The sequence below is a fragment of the Eurypyga helias genome, unplaced genomic scaffold (assembly GCF_000690775.1).
Source record: "Eurypyga helias isolate BGI_N326 unplaced genomic scaffold, ASM69077v1 scaffold6033, whole genome shotgun sequence".
Taxonomy (NCBI): Eukaryota; Metazoa; Chordata; class Aves; order Eurypygiformes; family Eurypygidae; genus Eurypyga; species Eurypyga helias.
The window spans coordinates 20,069-34,041 of record NW_010240432.1 but is presented as its reverse complement, the minus strand read 5'-3'; the positions used below and the strand labels follow the sequence as shown (position 1 = coordinate 34,041).

Here is a 13,973-nt window from a genome sequence, read left to right as displayed (position 1 = left end):
ACATCAAAACTCAGATTCCCTAATTGCTTTAATTTTATGATTCTCTTAAATGTTACTAAAAATTCCTTTAAAACCTGGAAGCTGCAACGCAAAGATGTATAATCTGTGAATAAGCAAACCAGTGAAGTAGTCTCTGAAAATACCTGCTTTATGAATAACGTAGAAAAAAATTGTTCTGCACAAGTGCTCTGTGACTATCATTTACTTCGAAACTCTCCATGTCCTTTCAGATTTACCCCACTCCTGATGCCAGCTGAGCTGCTCTTAGTACAGGATCTAGGTATTAAAAACATGCTTTATACTCTTAAGCCACCATACATCAAACTGCCTAATTCTGAGATTGGTCAATGACCAGTTAAGGCTTTGGCTAAGCCGAGAACATTTTAAACTTTGATTGCCTTGTACCAGTCCCTGAAGTACTGTTATGCCACCAAGGACTGGCAGCATGCCCTTCTGTTTCCCTCACTGCTTATATTAGGTTTGTGTGGCAAGGTGTTGGTAACGGTGGGGCTACAGGGGTGGCTGCTGTGAGAAGCTTTCCCTATGTCCAATAGAGCCAATGCGAGCCAGCTCCAAGATGGGCCTGCCACTGGCCAAGGCCAAGGCAATCAGTGACAGTGGTAGCACCTCTGGAATAACATGTTTAAGAAGGGGGAAAAAAACCCAAACTGAGCAATTGCAGCTGTCGAGAGGAGTGAGAATATGTGAGAGAAACAACTGCAGACACCAAGATCAGTGGAGAAGGAGGGGGAGGAGGTGGTCCAGGCACCAGAGCAGAGATTCCCCAAGGCATGGCAAGGTAGCCCCTACAGACACGGAGGTCCACAGTGGAGCAGCCCATGGAGGGCCAACACTGGACAGATGGATGCCCAAAGGAGGCTGTGATCCCAGGGGCAGCATGGGACCTGTCGACCCATGGAGAGAGGACCCCAGGCTGGAGCAATTTGCTGGCAAGACTTGTGACCTCATGGGAAGCCCAGGCTGGAGTAGCCTACTCCTGAAAGACTGCATCCCACAGAAGGGACCCACGCTGGAGCAGCTGGTGAAGAACTGCAGCCCGTGGGGAGGACTAATTTTGGAGAAGTTCATGGAGAACTCTCTGGTGTTGGAGGGACCCCATGTTGCAGCAGGGGCAGAGTGAGAGAAGTCCTAGTCCTGAGGATGGAGGGGTAAAGGAGACAACGTGCAATGGACAGACCACAACCCCCATTCCCCGTCCCCTGCACTGCTGAAGGGAAGCAGGTAGAGAAAAGCAGTAAAGTTGAGCCCAGAAAGAATGGAGGGATGGGAGGAAGGTGTTTTAAGATTTAGTTTTTATTTCTCATTATCCTACTCTGATTTGTTCAGTAATAAATTTAACTCATTTCCCCGAGTCAGTTTTGCCCTTGATGGTAACTGGTGAATAATCTCTCCCTGTCTTTATCTTGACCTGTGAGCCTTGTGTTATATCCTCTCCCCTGTCCAGCTGAGGATGGGAGTGACAGAGCGGTTTGGTGGGCGCCTGGTGTCCAGCCAAGGTCAATGCACCACACTGCTCATGAATCAGAAATGTGGTGCCAAGGACTCCAGCTGCCTGGACCTTTTGGACCAGTAGACAAACATGCAGGGCTGGAGGAGCTGGCACTCTGTGGAATTAGTTACATTAGTGGAAAGCAAGAATAAACACTTTAGAGTTTATTTAGGGAATTTAAAGTGAATCTTTGAGGCCTACTTTGCACAGAGGTAAATGACGATGTTACCAGCAAGGCAGAAGCAAATTAGAGTTTGTGATTTTGCAGATGGTGCTGCAGCTTTACACAACAAATATCACAACATAAACTGCCAGTCTTTTTTTCCTTCAGGAAGGTAATTCTAAGGTTCTTTCAGGGGCCTCACTGTTGTAAACAAATTGGAGAGATATCTTCAGCAAATAGTTATAACATGCAGAGTTGTCACTTAATTATATGCTTGAGTTACACTAACATATTGAGTGGCACTAATTGCACCGAAACTAGAATATTACTAACACATAGCTCATCTACAATTTCATTTGTGTACACGGTGTTGTTAAGTAATTTCAATGTCATTAAATATTGGGTTGTCTAGGTATGGATTTCCTAAAAAACCCGTACCTAATACAGCAGAGGCCAAGATCATGGAGAAACATGTCTCATTGTGGAGAAAATCCTAGCCACTATCTCTAAGTGCAAGACTAGTAACTCGCTGTGTAGACCCCCTGAATCTGGCACTCTCTCATGTTGCCAGTGTAATTCCTGCTCTTCTGTAAAACAAAGCACAGTCTGGACAAGCTTACTGGTGAGCATTGTCATTAATAAAATAAAAGAGTGTTCTGCAGGAAATGCTTTTTTATATATTTTTCATACACAATAAAAAGCTAATTAAAAGAGAAAAGGGAAGAGAGCACTTAAAGAAAGGTGAGAAATGTAGTAACTCTGAAGGAAAGGAAAGACCTAAAAGAAGAAAGATGGCCATGAAATTAGAGAGAGATCTTAGGAGTCTGCAAAGGACACTGTAGACAACTGAAAACAAGGACCAAGAACAGAATGCAAAGGACGGCTGAGGAATAAAAAAAAAAAAAAAAAGAAATAAGAGGGAATAGAGAAGAGCAGGTGGTTGCAATGGGATAGGGACAAAGTTCCTGCTGCAGTGAAGATGCTGAAGAAAAGGGAGAAGTCTTGCTAGAGGAATGTGTAAAGCTATCGCCTAGCTTTGTCTTCACCAATCATGTGTTGTCTAAATAGAAAACATCCATTAAATGTTCTTAGTGTCTTTGTTACAGAAGACAAAATAATTAATATACAAGTGTTCAGCCTGTCTGAAGAAGAAGAAATCATGTTGGTCTCTAACTTATTGGACAAATTAGAAGCAGAGGTCCAGAAACTGGCTCACTTCACTAGAATTAATGCAAAGATGCAGAAACTTTCCTCTGAAATTAATCAATGGACTTAAGTTGTCATTTTGCTGCCGTATATATCTCAGAATTTAGGGCTTTTCTTGTTAACTTTGGTGTTAAGCAAAACTTTGAAATGCTCAAGGTCCTCCATTTCAAAAAGTTCAGAAGATCCTTTCTTTTTGCTCTTTGCTCTCCAAGATGATTCTTTTCAACACTCATTAAAATGCACTTTTGAAATGAAATGGCTGATCAAAAAGCATGTTTTTCTCTCCTCAGAATGAAATAGGTTTGCCTGGCTTTAGAACTAGCTTTACAGAAGCATTAAAAAAAGTTAATTCTAATGTTTTGGACAGTACATCCAAAAAAAAAAAAAAAAAAGTTCTAAACCTTCCGAAATTAATTCAACAAAACTAGGACTATTACACTGAAATTTTAGAATGCTGAGCATACAGAGTGCACCAAAAACATTCAACATTTTTGAAAATTGAGTTATTTGTTCAAATTGGTTATTTTATACTTGTGTTTCCTTTTCATATGCAAGACGTACACAAAAATAACTGACAAAACTCAAACATGAAGCAGTATAGTTGGGTTTTTTGTTTGATTTATTTTTTTTCTTCTAATTACTAGCCATGAACATAAACAGAAACTGGGTTCTCTTGATGGAAAGTCTGCTAATGTGTTAAGCAAGAACTAATTGCTATACTATGTTTGCTTTCTTTTGGGACAAAACCCCAGCAGTGTATATTCTTCCATTGTCTTAAGGAGCTAACAAATAAAGTAAAACAACAATTCTATCATATCACTTTTTCAGTAACTGACTACAGCCATGGTTGATTTAAAACCTCTGAAAAACAAGAAAGCAAGAACATGCATATTTTCAGACCATCTGACACTGGCTCTCTATGGGCCAACACTATTTACCAGTTCTGTCCGTGTGCTATTATGTTGCCTGTACATACTAATATAAACCTGTTCTATTACAAGCGCAATTTGTCTTCAGGAATATCTACTGTGAACTGATGGTTCCCTTGATTAATACTAGCTGTAGTGTAGGCTGCAAACTAGCAAAAAATAATAATGAATTATCACCATCCATGGAACCAGTTGTTCCAGCGTATTACACACAGTAATACAGAAATAATGCTATCAAAACAGTTGTTGTAGTGGAACCTTTTAGACCCTTTACCCATATTTGATTCTTCTATTTGCCATTCCTTAATGTAACTTAATGAACAGAGTAAGTTTAAGATGAAACACTAAACGGATTTTCTGGTAACTACAGTCACTTAGCAAAAAGTGTCATGTAACAAAAAGGTTTATAGAAATACTAAAACTAGAAGACTAGTAAGTAATGGTATTCATCGAAAACAACATTATGTAGTGGTAATAAAACAAGGTGCATGTCTGAAATATTTCTACAGGAAAAAACATTCAAACTATAATGAAGACTCACATATACCGTATATTTTACATGCAATTTTAAAATAAGTCTGACATTGAATTTTTGTGTGACTATTCTCATAAACCATCTGCACAAGTCAATCAACTTAATTTCCACCTGAATCTGTTTTAGGAGCTCTTACAAGCTGGAGACACACAGAATATTCAGATCATTCACTTACAAACATCATTCAAATTTCTAAAATCAGTTGCCTATAATCATTTTCTCCTAAGCACTCAAGAGCAATCCATGTGACCATAGGCACATCTCAACTCTCTATCATACTTCAGAAACAAATTTCTTCCAAGATATGATCTCTTAAGGAAATTTGGTCTTGCCAACCTCCTTCACACTGCTCTGCGTTCACAAGCGACAGATGACATTGAAATTTTCCATCTTTCTCATGGCAGGACATACAAGATGTAGCATTTATGTAACCTCATATCAATGACTGCTTAAATGTGATAGGGGGATAGGATGAGCTGAGAGGCAAGGGTACCTGCAATTTCAGTTTCAGCCCCATCTGCAGATTGCCTTAAAGCTGGGCTCGATCAGGTCAGTCCTAATAAGCTTTATCTCTCAGGGTGAACCTCTGCCAAGGTTCACTTTTAAGAATATGCCTGAACTCAGTCCTAGGTGGCTGATTTGAGTGCAGCTCCTTCCACCTACACCCTGTATTAGGGAGTCATGAGAAACTGAACTTAGTGAATTTGCTCCAAATGTGTAAATAAAACCAGCACAATTTGAAAGCAAGCATAGTCTCTAATTGCTAAACAACCTCAAAGGGTTCTGTACACAATATGTTAAAACAAATCAAAGGAAGTCACACTTGATTTCATATTATTTGTTTTCAGTCAAGCCACAAATGTGTAATTAATACCGGAGAAAATTAAATGTCACCTGTTGCCACATCTTTGTGATCCCATGATGTTATTTATAACTAAATCTCTTCTTTTGTCTCACTAAAATTTATATATGAATTTGAAGTTCAGAATGTAAAGTACCAAGAACTTTCAGCCTGGATATTTTTCTCTTTTTGGATACAGATGATTTTTCCAAAGAGTTTGCTTCTTCGCTACTATGGATATGGAGACATATTCCAGAAAAAGTATCTTAGGGAATACCAAATTGGGCTGGTTGACAGTTTAATTTTACATTATTTGGCTGGCCATTTAGTATTATTTACTTCATTTATCAGCTCAAAAGAAACAATGACAGAGAATGTCACATTGGGAATTATCAAGCAAATAAAATTACACTTCAATTAACAAGCTGAAATTAGCTAAGTGATTTGTTGTGCAGTTAATCATGCATGATGAAATCAGCTTATACTCGTTTCTCAGCCTCCAAACCATTATCACAACTACAATACCACATACTGGGAATCTGCTGGATCCTGTGCACGACCACAAATGCATCTGAGAGTCCCACTTTCACCGGGTGGTTGGTTGAACTTATCTGTGTGACAGCGACAGGAATCTGGAAGACAAAACAGGAAGATATGAATGAAATATTGATGTAAAAAAAAAAAAAAAAATCAGACTAAAAATAATAGCACTGAACATTTAATCAGTTTAAATTATAAAATATTTATTTAGGACTTAGACTACAGCATAATATGAATAAGGATATATTGAAGATTGAAATTACTGGTTTTAATTTTTATTTTAGCTCAGTTTGCTTTTCTTCTTATATAACAATGTTCACATCAACATTTAGAGGTGAAAAAAATGTTAATGATGACACAGGAAAGGGTAGTAATTTATTTCCCGCAGTTGAAGACAAAATAGGATGATGGGCTAGTATCAGACAAAGGAGGGGGCAATATCTCTTGTCTACTATTGAACTCACAAACTGTGAAAGTACAGCTTGGGATGAACATTTTCAAAGCTTACGGCTCAGTTATCTTTCACTGAAAACTGTTTGAAGACTTATCTGACGACAGTTCTGGCCAAATGATATTCCTGTTTAATGCGTCTTGGAATAGAAGGGAAATTATCAGTGTCATGGAAAATGTGGGAAATTACAGATGCTTGCCAACATCCACAGGAGGAAATAAAAAGACTTAAATAGCCATAGACCAGTCCAACTTTACACAACAGAGATATTGCTGCTTGGCAACATGGGTGTATGAGAATAGGTGTCAAGTTTGATTTCATTCTTTGGGCAAGATTGTAGCTTTGGCTGATGCTTGTATAGATGTAACAGCTTTAGAATTTTGTAAGGTGTTTGATTTATTGACATGTAGCATTTATACAAAATTAATATAGTTAACTAGACAGACTGCAAACAGCAGCCATCACTAAAGAAGCAGCACAGACTGACAGTGTGTCTTTACAGAATATCTTCCTTTTCCAGATACCAGATCTAGTATGCAAATTTTTACCAAAGACTAAGAAAGAAAAATAAATTTGCTGCAGATGACACTGGCAGAGTAAAAATAATGAAATGCCTGGATCAATTAGCAAAATTAGACCTTGGAGTAATCACAGAGTTCTAACTCAGAGAATGAAGGCTGCAATGCAGAGGTTTGAGGACCATGGTCTAGAAAGCAGCAATTCTGGAAGGAATCTCAGTATTGTAGTGGATGTACAATTCCAGGTTTCAGAAGGAATATCACAACAAGAAAACATAATTCATGTGTTACTTGGTTACACAAGCAGTGGAATATAGCCTGGGAGTGGGATGGTGATTTTATTTGTACCTGCACGAGATCATTACTGAAATATTACAGAAACCTTTGTAAGATCTATTTCTTAAAAAGATGCTGAAAACTTAACAAAAGGAAGATTAAAAGAGCAATAAAAATATTTTGAAAATTTTTGTAATTTTCAGATGTCATTAATAGAAGAGTTAAAGAGCTCTATCTGGCTTCTCAGTGGGAAAATGGAAAGCTGGCTGGATTACCATAACCAAGAACTGCCATGGGGATAAATTACTCAAGGGCTAAAGAGTTTTTTTTCATCTAGCACAGAAAGGTATAACTACAAGCTGCAAAGAGGTACCTTCAAAGTAGAATAAGTCAGGTTTCTATGACAAAATGTTAATAACCACTGGGTTAAACTACCAAGGGACATTATGATTCTCTACCCATTGCTGCTTTCAAATCACTGTTGGATATCTTATTTTCCAAAGCTAACCTTCAGTTAACTAGAAATTACTAGGCTGAAGACAGATGAAACTGGATCAAGTGTAAGAAATTGAGATACAAGGTCAGCTAATCTAATAGCCTGCTCTGGATTTACTTGTGTAAAAATACCAAAATTATACTGTTGGCCAGTATTTTTCACATAGCAAAAAAATGCAAAAGTTAAAAGCTGGTTATGCATCTAGTGAATGAGGATTTGGTACTGCCTACATGTCAATTAATGACATTTCTGTATTTGAGTACAGTGTCAGTATTTGTTCTTCTCCCAGTTCCCAAAATACCATTTAGCTATGTGTCATAAATTCCCATTTCTTTTACTTGATTTAGTGACTGGCTTGGAAAATTTATTTAGGGGTTCTTGCATACATGATCTGATTTGGTATAACAAAAGGAACAATGTTAAACTAACATGAAAAACAGAAATGGCTTGGATATACTCCTAGTAATACATCAGTTTAAATTTGTCTTATATCAGCTTAGCTTTGATGCAGTTATTGGAGAATATGACATAGGAAGGCTGGAAGCCATATTTTCAATGTCTTCAAAATAAAAGACTCACTGAAATCAGAAATAAGCCTATAAACCATCTTCTGTATGAAAGTATAAACAATAAAAGGTAATTATTCACAGTCCTGTAATACTGTAGAGAAAAGCTGATATTAACTATCAAAGAAACTGTCTTAAAAGATTTTGAGGAGGATACTCTAGAGAAGCTATTGAAAAACTATTTAGAAAAAACACTGATGAGATAGACCCAATGACTATTTCTCTTCCAAGTTCGAGGGGAAACACAATAGATGAAGAAAGAAATCAGAGTTTTATGGAGAAATGTAGTTGGAATTGCAATTATGAGCGGGTGTGTGACCAAGAAAATATGCTGGCAAAATTAGTAGCTCAAGGCACAAATTGTGTCTAATACATGAAAAGAATCATACTCATTTTTACATGTGAGTATAAACCAGAAGAAGCTGCATTCAGGTCTCCTTGAAATTTTTTTTTTTTTTCTTCAGAAGGGAGTGAAGGGTTCTTGCAGTACAAATATCACAACTTGTTTGTTAATGGGGTTATTTTAAAATAAATTTGTTTTCATTACAACTTGGTTCAGAGCTTACAAGTCACTTTCAGTTTCACAATTTCATAAGAATTATGAATGACTCAGTGATATTTGCTACTAAAACAAGACATAGTAGCCAAGTTAAACAGAAAATACAAACAAAAACTTCAGCAGAATTTAGAAAATTTTGGAGATGAAATATCTCTGCAAAGTTTTCCAAAATCCCTGCAGGTGTCCACTCTCTTGTGCTGGGCATTCTAGTAAGAGTGAAGAACTTGCAGAATAATTTTCTATAACTAGTAACAAAGTTGTAGTAGGGTACTGTTTAACAGACCGGCAGCTTTAAAAAGCAGCCAAAATTTTGGATATAAGTTTTGGACATAGGGAAACGTTTGTGTAAGGTGAGTTAAGTTAGTAAAGCCAGATCTTCAAACTGAGGTAAAGCCTGCGTCAAACAATTAAGCATACAGACAGAAATGCAGTCAAAGTAGAAGGGAATCCATGACCCAGGAAAAATTTTCTTCTCTTGAAAAACTACAGTGTTATTAAATCTGCAGTTACAAATATATATGCTTATTTTTAAAGTGTGGGAAAATTTGTCATTTTACAGAACTAAATACTTCAGTCATTTGGTGATGAGTGTACTGGGTGTCATTTTATTGGTGAAATCTTTTGAACAAGATCTCAAGACCAAATGGGGTTTTGATCATAGAAAATACGCCTTTTTGACAGAAGGCTTGTAGTAAATGATAAAAAGTTTATTGAAAATTACAGTGAAACATAGGTAGCAAGCAGACAGATAGCGTTCTGAATTCCTCACCTGACTGGCAAGATATGTCATGGCAGGCTGACATGCTAAACAGTTGAACAGCAAGTGAGGAATGTGCAAGCAGTTGCTAATGGTGGCAGGGATTTTACAGAGTTACATTCAGAGAATAGATTTTATCTAGAATAATTCCCAAATGTATGTCAGCTCTACCACAGCCAATATGAACTCTTACGTTCTAAAAGTTACCAGTTAATGAAAAAGCTTCCCAAACACACATTAGCGCTGGGGCCACTGACATCCATATTTTGAATTATATATTTCAACAGTAGGGAGAAACATATTTAGAATTCATACTGAATTCTATTAATCATTGGGAACAGTAATCTAGACAGTATTTTACATCAAAGAGTTCTCAAAAGTCGTTATTTTTAACTTTATCTGAGAACACATCAGAATCTTACCCTTCACAAAAGAATAAAATAATGGCCTCTGACCTTATTCTGAAGGAGATGGTAAGCAGGGTGCAATTACTGCCCCACTTCAAAACTGAGTCAAAGATAAGAGCCAGAGTATGCTGCAAAATAATAATTAACAACACAATAGCACTTAATAGGGTTTTCATTGCCAGTTTCCTAAATAGTTATTAATTACAGGCCAAACTGCATGAAACTTAATCAGGAATTTTAAGGTGCATAAACTGATAACCACATGAAATCAAAGATCCTTTTTCCATGTTCATATTTTTGATAATAATAACAGAATCAAAGAAATGCCAGAAATGTATAATGTAGACAGAATATCCATGAAGACTGTGCCTTTTTTTTTTTTTTTTTAATTTTTCAGGAAACAATCACAAGGTTTGGAATCTGAAAACAGAGTATTATCCATCACATACCAAAAGCATCAGTTTTATCTAACTACTAGTACTTAATCAGTTCCATCCAATTCTGCCTCCTTTCACGGTAGAAAGAAATTCTACTACAAGTCTCTTTTAGAATTATTTTACAGCTTCACATATTGGACAATTTGAACATGCATTTCAACTTCAATAATAGTTTCTGGATGTCTACATAAATACAGAGTCGTTATTATTTAAATGAACAAAGAAAGCCTTCAAGTCAATAAAATTAAGAAAAATATCCAAAACTCTTAACAAAGCCTTGGGTACCTATGCCTAATTCATCCTGTATTAATCATGAACAGAAAAAGAAATCAAATGCTACACTAAGGCACATTAGCTATAAGCACTAATGGGAAAAGAGTGTGCAGAATAGTTATTTGGTTCAAAAGGAAGTAAAGCTCTTGAGAACTGAAGTTCTGAGAAATTTACAATGTAAGAAATGAGTGTTCATGGCTAATCCATAAAAAAGTATGTTCTGTTGGCCAGTTTGCACTGTAATGTATTTCATACATAGTAGATGTACACAAAATTTTCCTGCCAGCTGATATTTGCTGACATATTGACCATTTGCCAGAAAACTAACAGTTGGTGTAAGCAAAATTATATTTAAAATGGAATGTGTATGCACTGTAAACAAACTAAATTGGTAATGAAATAAATATTTCTCCTGTTATGGGACCTTGCTATATTTCAGGTTGGTTGTACATTTTGAAATCTTGGCTGTGCTGTTCCTTCTACTAACCATTAACTCTTCTGAAAGATACTCTGATGTTTCCAGATTTCACTCTCTCGGTGGCTCAGTTCTTTTTCTAAATTAATTTTTTTTTCCAGAATCTATCCTGGAATTTAGATAACAGTTGTGCATTTCAAACTGCTTCCTATTGGGCAAGCAACAGAACACAGAAGATTGGGCAGAACAGCTGCTTTGATAGCAAACACCAGCCAAGATCCTGCCTTGCTGGTCAACACCAGGTTTATGAGTTAACCAACCTGATGTGGGAGCAGGAAGGACATGAAAAAGGGAACCTCAATTGTTTGAATAAACAGGAAATGAAAGGTAAACACCTGAATTGCTTTAGAAATAAAAGTCCCTATTTGTTGCTTGCTTACATGTATAATCAAAGTTATTTTACAAGTGGATTACTCAAGATAGACTCCTGGTGTCACTAATACAGAACCCTTGTGAGACACTTTATAAAGTTAACCTGACACCTGTCTGCTGCATTTCTTACGTGGTGTTACAGCTTGGAATCTTTCAGTGACAATGCAATGAAGACCTTGCTGATTTGCCATACATCACTGTCATTTTTGATGAACTGTGATGCTAAAATAAAATGGTACCAAAAAGATGGTAGAAATCTTCTCATGTAAGTTTTACTCATGCTAGTGAGCACTCACACAAGTAATCTTACTGGAGTTAATGGGGCTCCTAAAAACATGACTCACCAGTAAGGGAAACGATTCTAGAAAGAACTTCCTAAGAAAGCAATGGATACAAAACTGGAAAGTAAATCAATTCCTAACCAGACTTATAAGCATTGGAGTCAAGTTTAAAGATTCAAATGTCTCAGGGTTTTTTTTTTTTTTTTGGTTGGTTTTTTTTTTCAGACAGCTTGTGTCTGCTTGGTGATTGGAAATTTTATTCAATTTTCATCATTTAGGTGAATAGCTGAGGTACTTTTAATGGAGTAAGACAGGCTGCAAAAGACAGTAGTCTTCCGGAAATCTCAGCCTCCAAATCCATTCCCCAAGCAATTACAATGGAGTCCACTAGTTATAACATTCTAAGATCTTACAAAGATCTTTTGTTAAAGGATTGTTAGTATGTTACTATTACCACATTAAAAAGTCTTTTTTCTTAATTATGTGCAACAGTTCTGAAGTGACGTTTGGTAATTCCATTTAGAACAAGAAAAACTCATATATTATCCCATTTGCAAATTCCGATTCCTTCCATCTCAGGATTAATGAAAAGAACATTAATAACTCTGCCCCTCAATAGCACTGTGGTTCTGGAGGCAGCTTTGAGTAGTGCAGCGAGAGGAAGCAGCCTAAGCCATCGTAGCACAGAACTTGTTTATCCACAGATTAAATGACAAAGTTGCATGTAAATCTAGGGACTCACATGTGATTAATGAGGTGGCCCATTTCCTCCTGTCTTCCTAAATGAATAAAATATTCCATTTCCTGGTATTCTGGACCATTATTTACATTTATGCAAGATACTATCAATTTAGAACAAGATCTTTTATCGCACATATTAGACTCATTTTGCACAGGCCTGGACAGTAACAGAAAGGACATAGCTCCTCATAAGAATAGTTGTCTTCTGAAAATGTCACCATTTTAATGATAGAATGCATATATAGAACTTTCCAAATTCATCTTAAAGTCATGTCCCTCCCCACTTCTCTGGGTCTTGAAGGCAGAAACTTTTCTGCAGTCTTTAAAAAGTTTGGTTTTTTCTTTAAAAAGGTTTCAACAACAGGAGATAAACACAGCTTTGGTGCACACTCCTTTGATCGAGCACAGACTCCATTGTGCCGAGCAGAGCAAAGCTTTCACGAAGCTGGAGTCAAAATGCAAATAAACTGCATTTTCATAGATTAAGACTACTAACCTGTGCATAACATTCATGAACAGAACCAAAGCAGACCTTGCATCAGCATGCCTTGTATAGACATCTGTCTTAGGTGAAGCTATGACTACTGCGTGTAGAATAACCCAGATCCTCACTAGCTTTCTAATGAAGGGGAGAGGACTACTAGTATTTTTGTTTCAATCAGGTGCATGGCTTCAGCACAGGCATGAAAAATGAGCCTGAAGGCTCACAACTGGTGTGTAGCAGAGAAGGAAGAGAACCCAGATTTCTCCCAGTCTGGATAATCAGCCATATGACTGGTTAAATTTTTCTAATAGAAGGAGAATAATAGATGTACATCTTGAAGAGAAAGTCACACTTTGCATGCCAAACTGTAATTAAAATAACCAAAAAAAGAAATAAATTGTTCTTTGTCCTTAGAGACTTGAGATTATCTACCTTCTGATTCTCATTTGCATGAAATTCACCTGGAGGTACAGCCTCTAGGATATAGCCTCCAGGACTCTAGAAACAATAGGGAAAAAAAAAAAAGAAAGAAAAACAAACAAACAAACAAAAAAAAAACCACCAACACCTTCCAAACAAAAAAACCCATGTAACTAAAGTATTGATTAAAATTCCAAAACACTTGGAGAATGCAGAAGAGCCCAACCAAGACAACAACAAATTGGTGCTATGAAGGCAAACCAAAAGAACTCATTCTAACCTGTGTTAGCACCTCATGGAAAACCTCACAGAGCTAGCGATACAAACCAGTTATTTCTTCTTTGAAATATGTGAACTTTGAAATATGTCAGTTGAAAAGAGATGATAGCTACAGGGAAAAGATGATCTTTTAAAACCAACCACTGATTCTAGAGAATTTTCAAACAAACCCAGATTAAGTGAACTAATTAAGCAACTTAGACCCTAGCTTTTCAAGAGGAATTTTCTAGGCAGTCAAGTCTACTAAACGCTCAATGCTTAATATCACCCAAAAAAGACCAGGAGTAGCATATTTGAGGATGTTGATGGTTTTCAAGTCCATCACACAAACATCACATCACTTTTACAATAAAATGTCATTTTCAGCACAATAGTGATCTTTTAAGCAATATAATGAAATGATCTTATGTAGTTGAACTTACAAAACTCCACTCAACACACACCCTGCCCCCCTCCC

General features: G+C 36.7%; 1 protein-coding gene across 1 annotated transcript in view; it reads right to left on the bottom strand.

Moving 5' to 3' along the window:
- The window catches only part of PLXDC2 (plexin domain containing 2), an 80,513-nt gene that overhangs the window by 57,535 nt on the left and 9,005 nt on the right, over window positions 1-13,973 (bottom strand). The window contains exon 4 of the mRNA XM_010148432.1: window positions 5,717-5,816. Within this exon, the coding sequence (XP_010146734.1) occupies window positions 5,717-5,816 (100 nt within the window). The remainder of the gene's footprint in view (window positions 1-5,716; window positions 5,817-13,973) is intronic.